Consider the following 20,964-nt stretch of genomic DNA (forward strand, 5'->3'; position numbering starts at 1 on the left):
CCAAGAAGAAAATATAACAATTGTAAATATTTATGCACCCAACATAGGAGCAACTGAATACATAAGGCAAACACTAACAGACATAAAAGGGGAAATCAACAGGAACACAATCATAGTAGGGGACTTTAACACCCCACTTTCACCAATGGACAGATCATCCAAAATGAAAATAAATAAGGAAACACAGCTTTAAATGATACATTAAACAAGATGGACTTAATTGATATTTATAGGACATTCCACCCAAAAACAACAGAATACACATTTTTCTCAAGTGCTCATGGAACATTCTCCAGGATAGATCATATCTTGGGTCACAAATCAAGCCTTGGTAAATTTAAGAAAATTGAAATCGTATCAAGTATCTTTTCTGACCACAACGCTATGAGACTAGATATCAATTACAGGAAAAGATCTTTAAAAAATACAAACACATGGAGGCTACACAATACACTACTTAATAACGAAGTGATCACTGAAGAAATCAAAGGGGAAATCAAAAAATACCTAGAAACAAATGACAATGGAGACACGACGACTCAAAACCTATGGGATGCAGCAAAAGCAGTTCTAAGAGGGAAGTTTATAGCAATACAAGCCTACATCAAGAAACAGGGAACATCTCGAATAAACAACCTAACCTTGCACCTAAAGCAATTAGAGAAAGAAGAACAAAAAAACCCCAAAGCTAGCAGAAGGAAAGAAATCATAAAGATCAGATCAGAAATAAATGAAAAAGAAATGAAGGAAACAATAGCAAAGGTCAACAGAACTAAAAGCTGGTTCTTTGAGAAGATAAACAAAATTGACAAACCATTAGCCAGACTCATCCAGAGAAAAAGGGAGAAGACTCAAATCAATAGAATTAGAAATGAAAAAGGAGAAGTAACCACTGACACTGCAGAAATACGAACGATCATGAGAGATTACTACAAGCAACTCTATGCCAATAAAATGGACAACCTGGAAGAAATGGATTCTTAGAAATGCACAACCTGCCGAGACTGAACCAGGAATAAATAGAAAATATGAACAGACCAATCACAAGCACTGAAATTGAAACTGTGATTAATAATCTTCCAACAAACAAAAGCCCAGGACCAGATGGATTCACAGGCGAATTCTATCAAACATTTAGAGAAGAGCTAACACCTATCCTTCTCAAACTCTTCCACAATATTGCAGAGGGAGGAACACTCCCCAACTCATTCTATGAGGCCACCATCACCCTGATACCAAAACCAGACAAAGATGTCACAAAGAAAGAAAACTACAGGCCAATATCACTGATGAACATAGATGCAAAAATCCTCAACAAAATACTAGCAAACAGAATCCAACAGCACATTAAAAGGATCATACACCATGATCAAGTGGGGTTTATCCCAGGAATTCAAGGATTCTTCAATATACGCAAATCAATCAACGTGATACATCATATTAACAAATTGAAGGAGAAAAACCATATGATCATCTCAATAGATGCAGAGAAAGCTTTCGACAAAATTCAACACCCATTTATGATAAAAGCCCTGCAGAAAGTAGGCATAGAGGGAACTTTCCTCAACATCATAAAGGCCATACATGACAAACCCACAGCCAACATTGTCCTCAATGGTGAAAAACTGAAACCATTTCCACTAAGATCAGGAACAAGACAAGGTTGCCCACTCTCATCACTATTATTCAACATAGTTTTGGAAGTGTTAGCCACAGCAATCAGAGAAGAAAAAGAAATAAAAGGAATCCAAATCGGAAAAGAAGAAGTAAAGCTGTCACTGTTTGCAGATGACATGATACTATACATAGAGAATCCTAAAGATGCTACCAGAAAATTACTAGAGCTAATCAATGAACTTGGTAAAGTAGCAGGATACAAAATTAATGCACAGAAATCTCTTGCATTCCTATACACTAATGATGAAAAATCTGAAACTGAAATTAAGAAAACACTCCCGTTTACCATTGCAACAAAAAGAATAAAATATCTAGGAATAAACCTACCTAAGGAGACAAAAGACCTGTATGCAGAAAATTATAAGACACTGATGAAAGAAATCAAAGAGGATACAAATAGATGGAGAGATATACCATGTTCTTGGATTGGAAGAATCAACATTGTGAAAATGACTCTACTACCCAAAGCAATCTACAGATTCAATGCAATCCCTATCAAACTACCACTGGCATTTTTCACAGAACTAGAACAAAAAATTTCACAATTTGTATGGAAACACAAAAGACCCCGAATAGCCAAAGCAATCTTGAGAACGAAAAATGGAGCTGGAGGAATCAGGCTCCCTGACTTCAGACTATATTACAAAGCTACAGTAATCAAGACAGTTTGGTACTGGCACAAAAACAGAAACATAGATCAATGGAACAGGATAGAAAGCCCAGAGATAAACCCACGCACATATGGTCACCTTATCTTTGATAAAGGAGGCAAGCATATACAGTGGAGAAAAGACAGACTCTTCAATAAGTGGTGCTGGGAAAACTGGACAGGTACATGTAAAAGTATGAAATTAGAACACTCCCTGACACCATACACAAAAATAAACTCAAAATGGATTAAAGACCTAAGTGTAAGGCCAGACACTATCAAACTCTTAGAGGAAAACATAGGCAGAACACTCTATGACATAAATCACAGCAAGATCCTTTTTGACCCAGCTCCTAGAGAAATGGAAATAAAAACAAAAATAAACAAATGGGACCTAATGAAACTTAAAAGCTTTTGCACAGCAAGGGAAACCATGAACAAGATGAAAAGACAACCCTCAGAATGGGAGAAAATATTTGCAAATGAAGCAACTGACAAAGGATTAATCTCCAAGACTTACAAGCAGCTCATGCAGCTCAATAACAAAAAAACAAACAACCCAATCCAAAAATGGGCAGAAGACCTAAATAGACATTTCTCCAAAGAAGATATACAGATTGCCAACAGACACATGAAAGAATGCTCAACATCATTAATCGTTAGAGAAATGCAAATCAAAACTACAATGAGATATCATCTCACACCAGTCAGAATGGCCATCATCAAAAAATCTACAAACAATAAATGCTGGAGAGGGTGTGGAGAAAAGGGAACCCTCCTGCACTGTTGGTGGGAATGTAAATTGATACAGCCACTATGGAGAACAGTATGGAGGTTCCTTCAAAAACTAAAAACAGAACTACCATACGACCCAGCAATCCCACTACTGGACATATACCCTGAGAAATCCATAATTCAAAAAGAGTCACGTACCAAAATGTTCATTGCAGCTCTATTTACAATAGCCAGGACATGGAAGCAACCTAAGTGTCCATCATCGGATGAATGGATAAAGAAGATGTGGCACATATATACAATGGAATATTACTCAGCCATAAAAAGAAATGAAATGGAGGTATTTGTAGTGAGGTGGATGGAGTTAGAGTCTGTCATACAGAGTGAAGTAAGTCAGAAAGAGAAAAACAAATACAGTATGCTAACACATATATATGGAATCTAAGGAAAAAAAAAAAAAAAGGTCATGGAGAACCTAGTGGTAAGATGGGAATAAAGACACAGACCTACTAGAGAATGGACTTGGGGATATGGGGAGGGGGAAGGGTAAGATGCAACAGGGTGACAGAGTGGCATGGACATATATACACTACTAAATGTAAAATAGATAGCTAGTGGGAAGCAGCCGCATAGCACAGGGAGATCAGCTCGGTGCTTTGTGACCACCTAGAGGGGTGGGATAGGGAGGGTGGGAGGGAGGGACGCAAGAGGGAAGAGATATGGGAATTTATGTATATGTATAACTGATTCACTTTGTTATAAAGCAGAAACTAACACACCATTGTAAAGCAGTTATACTCCAATAAAGATGTTTTTAAAAAAATTTAAAAATTCAAAACCTATCATCCCAGGCATTTTACTTCTATAAATGCACATTTAGTAATAAGCCCTCTCTCTTCCAGACATCATAGCAGTACTTAGTCCTCTACATTTATACATATGATACACATACACGCAAAGCTGGCATTCTGACTGAATTTGACTCGAATCCATAGTCAATTTTGGAAGAACTGATATCTTTACAATAAATCTACTGAAGAGGGAGATAAAATGTTTAAGTCCCCATATAACAGATCTGGAATTGAAAGCTGAAAGATTTCTACTCTCAGTCTACCAGCTGACTTCTTATATACCACTTTTTATATACCTAACAAATTATTTAACCTTCCTTTGCCCACATTCCCTGAGCTATAAAATGGGAGTGCTAATGGTGACAAAAGACTGACTGTAACACTTTGTTTAACCCAGAAACTATCAATAAATATTATTCTTTTTTCCAACCACACCACCACCAAGCATCTAAAGATGGGCTTCAAAAAAAAAAGAAAAAAGAAACAAAAAGATAAAAGTATCCATTGACCCTTCCATGCAGCAGGTCAGCAGCATGGAGAAATAGGAAGTTCTAGTCTCCCTCTGCCACTAACCTGCACACTTTGCTTTTTTAAACAAGATGGAACTTCTCTTTTTGACACTCAAGGTTTCATTCTAGTACCCTTATAAATTTTCTGAGAATACTAAATTTTTTCTAACTTTTTCCTCTAGACTCACCACTGAATACTTTCTTTGTTTCTTTGTGCAAGTTAGAGACGGCGATCCTTGCTGCCAGGATGGCATAGTCAGGGTGCTTAGTAGTCAAGGTCGCAGCTGTTTCAGCAGCCAGAGTATCTAGTTCCACAGTAGTGACCCCACTGTATAAGCCTTGGATTACTTTCATGGTGATCTGAGCCTATAAAAGCAAAGCCAAGAATTACTTGTGCTTTCCCAAGAACCAACAGCTTCCTTAAGAGAGCAATGAAGAAAACAATCAATTTATATCAAAATAAATCTACTTTTTTTTAAATTTTTATTTATTTATTTATGGCTGTGTTGGGTCTTTGTTTCTGTGCGAGGGCTTTTCTCTACTTGCGGCAAGTGGGGGCCACTCTTCATCGTGGTGCGAGGGCCTCTCACTATCGCGGCCTCTCTTGTTGCAGAGCACAGGCTCCAGACGCGCAGGCTCAGTAATTGTGGCTCACGGGCCTAGTTGTTCCGCGGCATGTGGGATCTTCCCAGACCAGGGCTCGAACCCGTGTCCCCTGCATTGGCAGGCAGATTCTCAACCACTGCGCCACCAGGGAAGCCCCTATATCAAAATAAAAGACAACTTCCTTTTATGAAAAATTATCTTTCAGAATGGTGGGCTGTGGAAAATTTAGTAATGAGAATTCATAAGCCAATAGAGCTGCTAGAAAATGTATACTACATATACAATGAAGAAGTGTGGAAAGAAAGAAAGAGAGAAAGAGAAAGAAAGAAAGGGGGGAAGGGGGGGAGGAAGGGAGGAAGGAAGGAAGTTAGTTTTAAAATCTAAGTAGAGCTGTTACAAAGATTAACAGTCACACAGGGAAACAGCTGAAAACAGACCAATGATTCCATAATTATTTTCCCATCTTTCATTCAAATTCTCTCTATATAATCAGGGTTCACGCTACATACTTACCCATTTTGCCCCAATTCTACCTAAGGACAAGTACAGGAAAGCAAATGAATCAAACTTTAATCATTCCAATGAAAGGAGATGAAGATATAAGTTAGAGTTGGGGCTGAGTCATCAAATAATTTAATGGCTACTCTTTCTTTAACATTTCACAAATTACAAAATATCTCAACTTTCATGATCTTCTCTGACATTTCACAATTACCTGTGAGATGGGTATATAACTATCACCACTTTACATGAGGAACCAGGTTACTGGGACTTGCCCAAGCTTTACTGTCTAAGTCTTCTGGCTCCACATCCCATTCAACCTCAATGCATTTCACTGTTTTCAAGACCGTACTGTAAGAGATACCCCTCTTTAAAACACACAATGCTAACACATATATATGGAATCTAAAAAAAAAAAATGTTTATGAAGAACCTAGGGTCAGGACGGGAATAAAGACGCAGACCCACTAGAGAATGGACTTGAGGACATGGGGAGGGGGAAGGGTAAGCTGGGACAAAGTGAGAGAGTGGCATGGACATATATACACTACCAAATGTAAAGTCAATAACTAGTGGGAAGCAGCCCATAGCACAGGGAGATCAGCTTGGTGCTTTGTGACCACCTAGAGGGGTGGGATAGGGAGGGTGGGAGGGAGGGAGACACAAGAGGGAAGAGATATGGGGATATATGTATATGTATAGCTGATTCACTTTGTTATAAAGCAGAAACAAACACACCATTGTAAAGCAATTATACTCCAATAAAGATGTTAAAAAATAAATAAATAGATAGATAAATAAAACACACAATGCATAAGTCAAGAAAGACAAATTCTAAGTTGTATATATGTATGTGTTTACTGAATCTTTAAAAAAAAAAATAGATTAGGAAATTCCCCAGTGGTCCGGTGGCTGTGTCTCCAAGCTTCCACTGCAGGGGCCATGGGTTCAATCCCTGGTTGGGGAACTAAGATCCCACAAGCCATGCAGCCGAAAAAAAAAAAACAAAACAAAAAAAAGATTAATCCAACAGAAAATGAATGCCATTTCCCAGTTGACGAAAGCATGCCCCCTCAAAAAAAAGTGTGTAATTACTAGTTTAAAATCTATTCCAATTAAATTTCAGACCTAAGCTCAAGTTGCTCCTGATCATGTTCTTCTCAGATCCAACAATTAAGTCATGTTCAGTAAAAGAGTAGTGAAGTCTTCTAAATGATTTCTGGTGCTACATGGCAAGTAATCAGAACTCAGAATAAAATAACGTCTGTGTGCTAATAACCATGCCAGATCTAAAAACACGTCGACTTTTTCAACTAAATCTACCCTAGAAAGCTCGAGTCAGCTCTAGCACACCTGCACTCTGAAATGTGTGCATGAGGCAACAGAACATCTACGAGTCAAGATACCTAGGTTCTTCTTCCTACACTCCCTCTCACTTGAACAAGTCACTCCCCTTCACTTTGGACCTTCCTTATCTATAAAACAAGGAAGATGAAGTAAGATGATCTCTCAGGTTCGTTCCAACTCTAATATTCTACTATTCTAATTATTGTCTAGATTTCTAAATGTAAAAGGGAATTTATAATAGGTATATTCTAAAGCTGTATAAAATTATTTTCTTTTGACCATTTTGGTCAATTCAATATTTATCGAGCATCTAATTATATATGTGTTAAGCATTGTGGATATCACAAGAACAAGATACAGGCCTCCCCAGCAATTCTAGGGGAGGACAGAGACATATAATTTATTTCTATACTAGGTGGTTAATGCTATGAGGCCAGCACAAGTGCTAGAGTAGTACAGATAAAATACCTAAATAAGGATGGGGCAGTATGGGTTTAAAAAAAAGAAGGTTCTTAGAGACTCCACTTAGTAAGATCATTTTGAAAGCCATGTGGAAGATGTATTTGAAGACGGCAAGATGAGAGGAAGACCAGGAGAACACTTCAGAGACCACTACAGATAGCAGTCTAGATAAGGGATGCTGAGGGTCTAGAGTAGAGGAGTTATAGAAAGAGAAAAGCACAGCAACTTGCTTATGAACAGCTGGCTCTCCTTAATTTAAATGCCGGCCATGAAATCTATTTTATATTACTTTTATATTACTTTATATTACTTTAATGTATTCTTTCTACATAGATAACAAAAAAGCAAATTTCCAACCAGTTTCTACCCAAATGACCACAATTCCAAAACAAGTTTTTTCCACTTATGTATAAAATAATTTACTCAAAGAAGTCTCTAATATAAAATGTTAATGTCAAGTTTTCCTCTTTGCTCACTTTTATAGTTCTCTGAAAAGTCAGAACTCACAGCACAAACCAAGATTTAGAAAAAAAGTTTTGTTTTGTTTTGTTTGTCTGTTTGTTTTATTTTTTTTGCCACGCCACACGGCTTGCTGGAATCTTAGTTCCCCGACCAGGGATCAAACCCAGGCCATGGCAGTGAAAGCACCATGTCCTAACCACTGGACCACTAGGGAATTCCCAGGAAAAAAAAAGTTTTAAGCAATAAATTCACATTTTATATCCAAGGCCAAACCAAAATACAGAGCAAGTGAGTGAAGGGCCAGAGATAAGAGACAAGTAAAAAGAAGCACATGAAGCAGGGAACCCAAGATATAAAGCCTATTTACTTACAGGATCAACAAAGTCCATATTGAGTCCATAACAAAGCTTCTGGATTCGAGATGTAATTTTGTCAAACATAACTCGCTCTTGGCGGCCATCTAAAGAATCAAACCATAAATTCATGTTAACACTTATTAAGATAACAATGTCAAAGAATCAAATGTAATCAGCATGTAAACTTTTTAAACTGGCCAACACAAAATGCTATTTCATAGATAAAAGATTCAGACCCCCAACAGTTCAGAGAGATTATTTTTTCATCTTCAAAAAGTAGGGATTCTATACTGAGTTTTCCCTTACATTATACATCAGATGGATTCTTGCAATAAATTTCCCTACCCCACCTTGTCCAAATGACAGGCAGAATTATTCTTTAAAACTTAAGTCAAAATCATATCACTACCCACTGCCGCCCAACAGAGGTTTATCATCTCCTTCAGAATCAAGTCAAAATCATTACAACAGTCCACAGAATCTTACACAACCTGCCTTGTGTGCCCCCTTCCCCAACTTCATCTCCTACTCTCCCACCTTCCTCACTTACCATACCCTGGCAACCCTGGCTCCTTGCTATCTATACCTCTTTTAGGTCTTTGCTCAATGTCACCTTCTCAATAAGGCTTTCCCGGATCATTCTATTTTAAACTGCAATGCCCCAAACACAGCCTTGCTCCTCTTTATCCTCCTTCTATGCTTTATTTTTCTCTATAGCACTTATGGTTATCTGACATACTCTATATTTTACTTACGTATTTGTTTATTGTGTGGCTCTCCCCATCCACTAGAATACAATTTCCAAAAGGAAAAAGATTTTGTCACGGTTTATGTACCAATGTATTCCCCAGTGCCCAGACCAAAGACCAAGGCCTACCACATAGTAGGTACTCAAATATTTATTGAATGCTAAATGATTTATAAACCTGTCTCCATTCTAACAGCTTCATGATAAATTTGGCTTACACACTCTCCTAGAGTAATTAATGATTCTGAATTTACTTCACACCATGTAAAGAAGTACTTCTTTCTATTTGTAACTCAAAACAATCTTCCAGGGGCAACCTCTTCGTGTTTATTTTAGAGGTATGGAAGCATATACATATGGACCTCATCTAGTTAGTCCTTTTATGGTGTTGGACTTAGATCCTATTGCTCTTTGCTCTTCCTAACAAAAAGTCCTGGCTGGCCCAAGGACTTTCTCAAATGTTTGATGAAGAATAAATAAACAATAAGATACCACTAGTAACCCAGCATCAATAGAACAAGTTAGTTTTTCTTAAACACTGATATATTAACTAAGATAGCCCTTCTCTTTCTGATCACCAATGTGATCTCCTTTTCTAACCAGACTCACATATGCAGTGTTTAACTCTGGAATACAGTTAATTAGCTGGCCTACACTGGGACTGAGCCCTCAATGCTCTACCAGCTGATTAGGCAGACAGGTGACCACAAGGCAATATTAGCAAACTGAGAATCTGCAGCTGCCAAATTAATCAGGAAACTGACAGAAAGTACAATGGCAATTGTCTTAATTCACACTGGAAAGTGGAGGCACACTAAGGGGCTAAAGGACCAATGATCCACTGTTCTCTAGCTTATCATTCCTCTTGGTCATTTTTTTTCAACCCACATGTTGACTTTATCATATCACTAATCCCTGCTTACATTATTATCCTCTCAAACAAGGCCTTCCTTAATTTGGTACCACATCTCCTCTACTGTTCCTTGTGAAATAGCCTAAGTCCCAACAGGGCCTCCCATTCCCACATCCATATCACTGTTTATACCTAACTCTGCCTACAAGTCCCTCTTCCACCTTTCCATACGTCTAACTCCTACTCACTATTCAACTCTCACCACATCCATGAAACCTGCCCCAACAGCTGTAACCCACATTGACCTCTTCCTCCTGTGAAATCCTCTAGAACACTAATTGTCTGATTTCCTCTTGGGTGTAAGCTGTCTTTTTTAATTCCTCTCTCTTCAGGAAGACTTTGCTAATACTGTAAGACCAAGGATGTGTCTCTTTTACAAGATATGAACTTTTTATTCCCTCTACCTGCAACGTTCAGCCCACGGATCTTCACATAGCTGGCTCTTAGTATTATTCAGGGCTCAGCTCAAATGTCAGCTCCCTCCCTGAGGATACAAACCAAGATTACTTTCTCATTCATCTTCATCACATTACCCTGTTTTACTACCATCATCTCACTAACCACTATCTGGAATTAACTGGTTCTTACATGATTACTTGTTTCTTATATACACTTAACTACTGTCACTCACTGCAGAATGTAAACTCCAATGAGAAAAGGGATTTAGCTTGTTTTGTTCACTGCTGAATTCCCAGTACCGAAAACAGTTCCTGGCATAAAGAGGTGCTGAATATAGTCAGCCCTCTGTATCCATGTGTTCCACATGAACAGATTCAACCAACCATGGATCATGTACAATTTACGATCCGCAGTTGGTTGGAGCCCTGGATGGGGAACTGGAATTCACAGATGCAAAACCCACAGAGGCCGAGGGACTACTATGGGACTTGAGCATACACGGATTTTGGTATCCACAGCAGGTCCTGGAACCAAATGCCCGTGGATACTGAGGAATGACTGTAAGTATCTTCTGAATAATTGAATGAATGGGCTTCTATAGCCTATACTTTATCTATTAGAATATTGAACATATGTTATTATATTATTGTTCTTGTCTATCTTTCTCAATTGATTGTAAAGATCCTTGAAAACAAGAACTATGTCTGCCTACTCACCACGGTAACCTCAGTGCCCAGCACAGTATCCACACAGATCTGTAAAATATTGTAACACAGTGGGCTGTAAAGGGAATTAGAAAGGATGGGAGGGACGAAGGGAGAAGAGAGGGAGGGATAGACAAAGGATATGGAATAGAAGAGATTATCAGAGTGCAAACAGATGCTTTAAAAGGCATTATTTTGCAAACTTCTGTTTCAGCTTTATGTAGATACTTACATATACATGTGTGTGTACTCAGTCATGATGTAAAATGCAAAGTTTTGAAAACACTATACTAAATTCCAAAGCACACTTTACAACTCAGCTACACTGCATTTGTTCCATTGGTTCTCAACTTTTTTTTTTAACCTTAATCTCCTTGAGTAATACGATACTGTCCCACCAAGAAAAATAGCCCAAGACAGCAGATGAGAAAAACTCATCTACTATTCCCTTCTGTTATCTAACAATTTTCATATGGATTATTCCTGCATCCCTAACAGCCCTAAAATCATGGAAGATGGAGATGCCTTCTCCCTCTATTATTTCCCTCATGGTGCTTAGCAAGATATTAGCACATTCAGTAAGTAATACTTTAGGTAGACTGCTAGTTGACCTCCTGAATAATTACATTAAGATTAACAAAACCTACATGAGTTAGTCTGCTACTATATTATCATGCCAAAAATGGGGGGGGGAATACCCTAAGCAAATTAAAGATCAAAAATAAAATAAAGAAACAAATCTAAGTACAACGTTGTATACTAACAAGCCTTTACAGATGAACCAGTTTGCAAGGCAGAAATAGAGACACAGATATAGGGAATAAACGTATGGACACCAAGGGAGGAAAGTGCTGGGGGGCGGGGGGGGGGGGTGTGAATTGGGAGACTGGGACTGACATATATACATTAATATGTATAAAATAGATAACTAATAAAAATTTTAAAAAAAAGAAAAGAAAAAACAAGCCTGGGAGAGTCTAGCAGCAAACCATCTGGATCACATTATGTTCTCTGAAGGAATGAGAAAAAAAATAAGACCTGCCTTTTAGAGTTTGTTGTAGATAGTACTTTTTAAACCACAGTATTTGAAAGTGGACCCAAAAGGTTAAAAATGCAACACAGAGGTGTTACCCACTCCAGAGATCTATGTCCACAAGTTTTCAATTCATCTGTTACAGATTTATCATAAGGGCTCCTCATACTTACATACCTTTTTCTAAAGGTCTAAAAAACTGAATGCTCCTCTCTCACTCACAGGTATGGACCAATAAAAGTGCACTATGTATTTTGGTCTTTGGTCTCATCAGCTAAAATGGGAGACTAGGGAAATTCAGAGAATGATGTTCTAAAGATACTAATGACAGGAAGGGCCACCACTGTCCACCTCTCCATCTCTCAGCTCTACGCCACCTAGTTACAACCAAATCAACTACCTGCCTACTCACAACACTCATCATATCCTATATTTTAAAATAATTATTCTCATCCACTCATGAATGAGCATCTATTCATGGTAGGTCCTGTGCTAAGTGTGGGCATAAAGTCCCCATCTCTGAAACACTCACAGCCTAGTGGACAAAACAATCGTCAATCAGTGTTTACAAAGTGCCTGCAATTTTGAAATAACTTCTTTGCTTCAACAGAGGCAAGAAGAGTCGACTCAAAACGTGTTCGTACCTGTCCCATATGGTTCTCTGTTAAGAGTATGTTTTGCTCTTGTTTTTCCAACCTGATTAAACCTTTTCCGGAGTCTGTCTCCTCTTATAATTAATTTCACAGAATGAAGCAAAGGACTGACACAAAGGAAGGTACTCAGCAAGCCTAACGGGAAATAAGTGTTGAGGAAGAACACAAGTCCCTGGCTCTTCGCGGTCCCCCACCCTGCCAGAAGATGTCTTGGCCACCCTACTCTAATTCCATATCTCTTCCCATCAAGCGTAAGGCCAGCCAGTCCCGATCCCAAACTCCTCTGGGACCACTCCTGGGGCAAACGGCAACACATCCCTTACGAAGGGCAAACTCCGTGGAGATGTCTGTATCTGAGCCTGACGTTTTTCACCCCACAAAAGAGATCAGGAAGCTGGTAGGTGCCCGTGTAGGGTGCAGAGCCTCTGCTTTACTAGCTCCCCCCGCGCCTAGGACAGGTGACCAAGCCTTTCAAATAAAACTCTGTTGTTCGCTATGGGTTCGAAGCCTGGCCTCACCAGCATCTAACCGGGTGACCGGGCAGTCTCCGCACCTCTCTCTGCGCTTCAGTATCTTCACCCGCGAAGCGGACCCAATAACCCCTACCTCAGGGGCTCCCGGTGAGCAATCAAGCACCGCCTGCAAAGAGCTGTGCGCACACAGCTGCTATTCGCTAAAGGGAAGGTGTTAACTCTTTAGAAATGCGGCCGCAAGGCAGAGCCAAGGGGCGCAGACTAAAGGCCAGAGGGGGGTTGGGGACAGACAGACGAAAGGGCAGGAGGCCGAGCAGGTGACAGGGCGGGAAGCTGCCGCCGGCAGCGCGGGAAGCGGCGGAGGCGGGCGGGCGCGGCTAACTGCTAGGGCGGCGGCAGCCCGCGTACCTCACCCACGGCCTCCTCCCCGGCCTCTCACCTCGCTTGATAACGTGCATCGCAGCTAGTGGCTGAGGCGCCGAGGGATGCGAGACGCGGCTGCAGCTCTGAGGCGCCGGCGGGATCGAGAAGGTGGCAGAGCGCGAAGGGTCAGGCTCGAGGGGTTAGTCGGGTGCAGGACCTGGAGTTAGGGCCAGAGTGCACTTTCCCTCCACTGAGCAGAGCAAGGCAATCTGAATCCTCTTCCCGCGCGCACAGCTACTATTCGCTAAAGGGAAGGTGTTACTCTTTAGAAATGCGGCCGCATGGCAGAGCCAAGGGGCGCAGACTAAAGGCCAGAGGGGGGTTGGGGACAGACAGACGAAAGGGCAGGAGGCCGAGCAGGTGACAGGGCGGGAAGCTGCCGCCGGCAGCGCGGGAAGCGGCGGAGGCGGGCGGGCGCGGCTAACTGCTAGGGCGGCGGCAGCCCGCGTACCTCACCCACGGCCTCCTCCCCGGCCTCTCACCTCGCTTGATAACGTGCATCGCAGCTAGTGGCTGAGGCGCCGAGGGATGCGAGACGCGGCTGCAGCTCTGAGGCGCCGGCGGGATCGAGAAGGTGGCAGAGCGCGGAGGGTCAGGCTCGAGGGGTTACTCGGGTGCAGGGCCTGGAGTTAGGGCCAGAGTGCACTTTCCCTCCACTGAGCAGAGGAAGGCAATCTGAATCCTCTTCCCGCTCCCGCCAGCCGCAACGCAAAAACGGCGCGACAAAGCTCGCGGGATGTTACGCGAAGCTGCCAGCGCCGAGGCCGGTGGGCAGGCCTAGCGTAGCAGAGGGTTGACCTTGCCCCGCAGCCGCCATGTTGAGTGTGGGCAGGGCCCAGGAGATGGCGCCTCTCCCACGGCCGTGTTGGGTGTGGGCGCGCCGGCGTGAGCGCCGCTCTCCGGCCGCCATGTTGGGTGTGGGCAAAGCCCAATTTGGGGCCCCGCGGCCGGACGTAGCGCGCAGAGCCCGCCAGGCGTAGCCCCGCCTCTCTCGCCGGCAGGCTCCGCAGAAGTCAGGGCGGTTCGAGTACTTTTGAAAGAGCAAAATCCCAACCGTCCGCTTTTTCTTGTCTTGAAAACTGTTACATGATGATAACCCAAGACTGCCGTCAGAGCTGAGCTCTAGCTTGAGATCCGCAGCCGGAGGCTGGGAGCCCCAGGCCCTTAGGGCGGCCTGAAATCTCGCACTCAGGTTGGAAGAGAGCCTTGCTAGGCCAAGGGCCTTTGGAGTTTATCTTGACGGAAATGGGAACGAGCCCTGGCAGAGTTTTGAGCAGGGCAGGGCTATGATCCATTTGCTTTTAGAATTATCCAGTGGATGTGGCTCGTGGAGGTAGAATGAGAATGGACAGGACTTGGTTACCGAATGTGGGGAGTCAGAATAGGTGAGACATGACTTCACAAGGCTGGTGTAGAAGCTTCTGATTTGGGCTAGGCAGACTGATTTTTATGATATCTCACGTGGCATCCCCTCCCTAAAACCTTTCACTGGTTCCTTACTGCACTCAAGGTGGTTCCAAGGTTCCTGTGAAGTACAGTAATACCTCAAAGATATTGGTTCCAGACAACTGCAATATAGCGAGTATCACAATAAAGCAAGTCACACAAATTTTTTGGATTCCCGGTGCATATAAAAGTTATATTTACACTATACTGTAGTCTATTAAGTGTGCAATAGCATTATGTCTATTAAAAAAATGTACATACCTTAATAAAAAAAACTTTGTTGCTAAAAAATGTTAACCACCATCTGAGCCTTCAGCAAGTGGTAATCTTTTGGCTGGTGGAGGGTTTGAAATATTGCAAGAACTACCAAATGTGACACAGAGACGTGAAGTAAGCAAATGCTGTTAGAAAATTGGCGCTGATAAGACTTGCTTGCCACAAATCTTCAATCTGTAAAAAACGCAATACTCCTGTATTTCATCTGGTAACCCTACCCAGAGAGCTTTTGGGAATGTGTATGAGAGTTTCACTTTCCCTTGGCAGCAGAGAAATGTCTCTTCATCCTGTCTGCTATGCCACAAAGAGCACAGAGAACACAAGGAGAGTCAGTCAAAGCCAGCAGAGGTTAAAATCTCCTACATGCTTTATTGGACTTCAAAGAGTCTTATGAAATAACACAGAAAAACCCATGTGAGGGTGTCCAGGGGGTACAAGGCAGTCTGCAGCCTAGCACCCTCCCAAGACCAGCCCCAGGTGGCCCCACCCCAGGCCCAAAGTAGGATACCAGAGTAAAGACACGGCAGGGAGTGGGGCAGAGGGAAAATACCTTTACAGCCATTGCAAAAACAGGGAAGGGAGAGAGTTGTCTAGAGGGTGGGAAGGGCGGGGGAGTGGTCACACAGCCACCTTGACCTACACCATCTTCCTTAGCCACCCTCTTCCCTAAACCGGCTGTGTCCTTCGTGAGCCTCTGGCCCAGGCTATGCAGTAACATGAAAATGGGGTCTGACAGGGCAAGTATGCGGTGCAGGCACTTGGGAAATTCAGGAGATTTCATTTTTCAACTTTAAACTGCCTTTTGGTTCAAATGTGACAACATCCTGCCCAACAGCTCCAGGGTCCCATTAGAGCCCTGTATCATAGCTGAGGCTCCCACGGCCACGGGAGCCCACTGTCCTGAGCCTCAGGAGTAATGAGGCTTGGGGAGCATTTGGGCAGCACCTCTTATAGACAAACCCTCCTGCAGGGTGGGGGAGCAGGGATAAGAGAGAAGCAGGTGTGGGTGAGAGAAGAGAGAAAAGGTGACTGCCTTGTAGCCCACATCTCTGGCTTCCACTCATCCTCCAACTAGGAGAAGTCTCTTCCGATCCACCCCCTAGCCTAGCCTCTTTTCAGAACTCTAGTGGCTTGTTCTCTAGGAATTGGTTTCGCTCCCCCATGGACCCCTGGAGGCCTCAGTGAGCTCCAGGCCGAGGTTCCCTCTGGCCCACCACACTCCCAGAGAACAAACCGCAAATATTAGGTCCTAGGCCCCAGTGTGGGGCAAACAGAACCATCGTCGGCGGGGTGGAAGAGATCTGAGGCACAGCTGTCAGAAGTTACTCCCCCTCTCGTCCCCCCTAGCTGCTAGGGGAAGTTGGGGAGTGGTGGGAGGGAGGACCCCGAAAGCAGGAGACAGACAGAAACAAGAAACCAAACCTCAAAACTGGGACAGCAGAGACAGAAGCTGGAGCCCAGAGGCGGACCGGGAGCTGAGGGGACAGCAACTAAGACATGCACTGAAGTGGAGAGGAGTGACAGCAGCAGCCCATGGGTGGGAGGGAGGCAGGGCAGGCAGGCCATGGTGGTCAGTTAATAAATAATGTTGAAGGACCCAAGGATACGGGGGGCAAGTATGTACAGTGCCCAGGCCCCAGGGCCAGCCCCTCCCATGCCCCATGCTGGGGGCCAGATATCTTGGAAGGGAGGGAAGGGGAGGCAGAAGACCAGGTAAGGACAAGCTGTCCCACAACTGCCACCCTCATCCTGCCTACTTCTTAAGAGGCTTCTTAAAGATTTTGAGGGGAAACTTCTTCCGGCCTGGGCTGGAGTCTGTCTCCTCACCAATGGAGCCATTATCCTCCTCAGCCACGGCCTTCTTGCCGGCCAGGTGGGGAATACGTGTATTTCGGCTAGCCTGCAGGGCTCGGCTGTCCCCAGCTGGAGACGGCGTGTCTGGGTCTGGGGAACTGGGGCTGTGAGAACGGGAAGAATCCAAATGTGGAGAACCACTAGGTGGGGCTGGGGAGCTCAGCTCCATCAGGCTGTGGGCCTTGTCCAGCCCGTGGTTCAGTGCCAGCAGTGCCTTCTTGGCCAGGGCAGGGCTGTCAGGCAGTTTCTCCACCAGAGAGATGGGATGGACCCCCTCAATCAGCCGGTGGCTGCCGTTGGAAGTCATGGCACTGAGAGCCTCATCTGCAGCATGGACCGTCTGAGGAGGCTTGAGGACCAGACGCTGGCGGTCACTCATGTGGAGGGAGGACTCCGAATCGGAATGGGTCAAATCCCTGTAAGACAGGTCAGAGAGGAAGAAAGGGACACATAGAGGATGGGGGCAGGGGGGAATTTGAAGAGGAGAGAGGGACCAAGAGAGAAGACAATGGCAGGGTAGGAAAATGGAGATGGAGAGAGGGGCAGGAGAGAGAAAATAGGGTGAATAGCAGGTGGGAAAGAGGGAAGAATGAGAAACAGAGGGAAGTTGAGCAGGCCATAAGCACGGGATAAGAGAGAAGGAAGGAATAGGGAATAAGGATAGATTGGAGAAGAGATAAGGAGAAAAGAGTAAAATTGGGGAGGAAGAAAAGCAAAAGGAGAAGCAGGGAGAAATAAGGAGGACCAAGGGGAGAGAAAAAAAGAAAGAGGGAAAAGTGATGGAGAGAGAAGAGACAGACAAGAGGCAAAAACAAATGTCATTATACCATTATCTTTCTGGCAAAGGGCTTTCTAAGGCCTGCGCCCCACCCCTGATGAATGGCCAGGCCCTAAACCGGTGCAACCATTGGCTTCAATGCCACAGGCATCCTCCTCAATAAAACCTCTGCTTCCATAGCTGGCTAGATTTCTTAGGACTGAACCCTAAGCTAACACAGAACCCATATATTTCTCTGAGTCACCATTTTCCATGCCTTCCTCCCCCACTTATTCCTGTCACACCCTGGGACACATCCAGTCTGGGCCAGGCCCCAAGGAACAGGGCACATGCAATAAGTGAGCCTGACCCAGCCTGGGGAGAAAAAGGTTAGAACAGCCTTGCAAACAATCCCTTACCCACCCCAAAAGGCCAAGATGCTGCCTCTTCCAACCCTCTGTCAGGATTCAAAGGAGGTCACAGAGAAGTGTTTCAGAGTTCAAACCAAAGCTGGCTGACAGCAGGAAGGCTGGGGTCTTTTTCAGAGCTCTGCAGACAGGGAGAATGTAGGGAGGCATAGAAAGACAGGACATTGGCCTTTAAGGAGCAGTGGTTCAGAAGAGCTGCATGCTGGAAGTCCTAAGGTCTAATTCAATTTCCATCTCTGCCTGAGGCTTGCTGCGTGACCTTGGACAAGTCATCTAACCTTGCTGGTCCTCAATTTTGGCCAAATGAAGATAACACCAATTCAATTATCTTGCAAGACTGTTTGGAGGCCCAAATATGTTGGCAAAGCACTTGAAAATGTAGAAAGTATTGTGGGAATGAAGATGATGAGGCCAGTCAAGCAGGAAAACCCTTCCGTGGGCCAGTCACAAGAGGCTTCTTTGCAAGGCTGAGCTACGGGGACACGGCACTGCACACTGGACATGCACACACAGAGGCAGCCCAGGATAGTCGAGACCCTTTAAGGGGCTGGCTGTTCCTAAGAAGACCATGAACTAATTCTGGACGCCACACCTCCTGCCTCTATAGACAAAAGGGTAGATATGGGAGTCCCCTGACAATCCCTTAATCATCCTCCTCCTTTCCCAGAGGCCTGAGAGCCCATGGCAGAGGCAGAGGAGAGGGCTAAGGGAAATGTTTAAACATCCAAGTCAGGAAACCAAAGGGAAAGGGTCATGAGTGGGAGAGAAGAGCACAGCAGGACCCGGAAAGAAGGAGGCTGTGGGTGGAAAAATTAGGGAGGGCACCAGGCTCCAAAAACAGGCAAAAGCAGGAGTTTGGCTAATAGTTATTATAGGTTTAATTCTCAGCAGGAAACAATTAACTTAAGCAGCCATGCTGTGGGCCAGTACCTTCCTGAAGACAGGGGACAGCAGAGGACAATCCCAGCTCCAACTCCCATTCCAAATACTGTTTCAGCCACCTACTCTAGTGTTTTATGAACTGTCTCATATTTGCTTTCATATTTCTGATGGTGTCCTTGCTTCTGTCTAAATGTGTCCTTGTTTCTCTAAGTCCCAAGATGATCCTCTCCGTATCCTGCCTTTCCCACACAGATGTGAACCACTGAGCATGGTGCCAAGGAAATTCTGGGGAGCAGCCACACCGGGATGAGGGGCCCTCTAGGCTGAGGAGGTGAGGATCCTAGGAGCCTACCTTTCTAATGCCAAGGAAGGACGAGAGGTCAAGAGGTTGGGGTCTACCCAGACTCACTCCTCCTGGCCCACTGCCCCATTTGGTCATGATTCCCATCCCTCTGTGCCTCCATCATCAACGAAAGCTGAGACTTCCAAAGCAAGAAAAGCACCTGGGAGGAAGCCTGGGTGGATATAGGAGGGGAAAGGCCCATTGAGGCAAGCTCACCTTCCCTCCCTGAATCTTTGAGACAATTCAGGTCAGGGGTGTCCCTCCCCAAAGGCTGGGCTGCCTTGGGCTCCCACCCCAAGCTACTAACCTTACTAGAGAGCCTGTTTGCCTTTAGAGATGATCCTCTGATGCATGGTGCAAAAGAAAATTCAGTAGTGAACAGGCCAGGCAGACGCACGTACTTCCCACCCTCCCTCCCCGCTGCCCTCAGCCTGGGCCTTGGAGCGTGAGATTCACAGCATCCTCTAGTGCCCCCAACCCACTTCGGTCCTCTCCATCTGTATTGGGAAGGGCAGTCTCCCTGCCTAGGCTTTTGGATGAAAATGAGGATGAGGATGAAGATGAGCAGCTCTGCTTCTAGTAAAGGCTGTCCTTTTGTGAAAGAGAAAGGAACAGCCTTCAAGGATAATTATCCAGAGGTTCGAGGGGCAGAGCTAGAGAGATTGGTATCCAGGGTGAGGCAGGACCAAAAGGAAGCAACAGGGTAAGCCGGCTGCAACCCAGAGGCCAGGATTGAGCCGTGGTCACAGCTTCAGAGATGAGAGGTCCTTCCAGAGGAGAGGGACTTCCTGAGGGTCCTCTAAGCTTGTTCAGGCGAGGTCAAGGCTACTCTCTCTGACCCTAGCCTATCACCTTGAGCTATTAGCAGGGAAAGTCCCTGCAGCTGCCAGCCCAGGCTGTGGGAGAAAGCCTTTCACCAGTTCTTATACAGTTCACTTACTGAGACCTTGTGAAAGGACAAAAATATCCAACAGAGTGTCCTGGAATGGAAAGCCAAGTCCTAGTCTGTGTTCTGCTCCTAATTAGCTTTGGGGCCTGGGGAAAATTACTTAACCTTTCAGAACCTTAACTTCCTTCTCAGACATGAGTGTTTTAATGCCGGCCCGACCTATAAACCTCGCTGTCCAAAACCCCTAAATCTGTTTCCCCCCTTCTGAAGAGTAATTCCATGAAGGGTACTACATCCATTCAGTCACCCAAGCTAGAAACCTGGGCATCACCCTACACTCCTTCCTCTCCTCCACCCCTCAAAGCCAGTTACCAAATTAATCCTCTCGTTTCTATACCAAGACCTTGTTACCTCCCCTGATGGCCTACTGCAATGACTTCCAAATTCCTGTAGTCTCCCCATTCTTTCCTTTATACAGGCCACTAAAATGTTATTTCTAAAATGCAAATATGACCAATTCACTTTCTTCTAAAAACCCCTTTGCAGTTCTCTGTCTCCTAAAGGGTAATGGCCAAAGCCCGTGGCCTT

The 20,964-nt window shown here is 44.2% G+C and overlaps 2 protein-coding genes across 11 annotated transcripts in view; both read right to left on the minus strand.

Annotated features, from left to right (window-relative positions):
• The window catches only part of RRM1 (ribonucleotide reductase catalytic subunit M1), a 42,402-nt gene extending 28,657 nt beyond the window's left edge, over positions 1-13,745 (minus strand). For 2 of the 3 annotated variants that reach the window (XM_057552931.1, XM_057552929.1), the window contains exons 1-3: positions 13,518-13,745; positions 8,171-8,259; positions 4,610-4,787 (exon numbers count right to left, since the gene is read on the minus strand). In XM_057552931.1, coding sequence (XP_057408914.1) covers positions 4,610-4,787; positions 8,171-8,259; positions 13,518-13,536 — 286 coding nt within the window. In that variant the 5' untranslated portion in view covers positions 13,537-13,745. Of the gene's footprint in view, positions 1-4,609; positions 4,788-8,170; positions 8,260-10,220; positions 10,301-13,517 lie in introns of those variants that run through there. The other variant, XM_057552930.1, reaches the window with a different exon arrangement.
• Positions 13,746-15,572: 1,827 nt separating this feature from the next.
• STIM1 (stromal interaction molecule 1) overlaps positions 15,573-20,964 on the minus strand; it is a 197,487-nt gene continuing 192,095 nt past the window's right edge. For 3 of the 8 annotated variants that reach the window (XM_007173633.2, XM_007173634.2, XM_007173635.2), the window contains one exon: positions 15,573-17,493. In XM_007173633.2, the coding sequence (XP_007173695.1) occupies positions 16,977-17,493 (517 nt within the window). In that variant the 3' untranslated portion in view covers positions 15,573-16,976. Of the gene's footprint in view, positions 17,494-18,257; positions 18,384-19,496; positions 19,660-19,794; positions 19,832-20,964 lie in introns of all 8 variants that reach the window. The other 5 variants (XM_007173636.3, XM_028164372.2, XR_003622552.2 and 2 more) reach the window with 4 other exon arrangements.

The sequence above is a fragment of the Balaenoptera acutorostrata genome, chromosome 9, assembly GCF_949987535.1.
Source record: "Balaenoptera acutorostrata chromosome 9, mBalAcu1.1, whole genome shotgun sequence".
Taxonomy (NCBI): Eukaryota; Metazoa; Chordata; class Mammalia; order Artiodactyla; family Balaenopteridae; genus Balaenoptera; species Balaenoptera acutorostrata.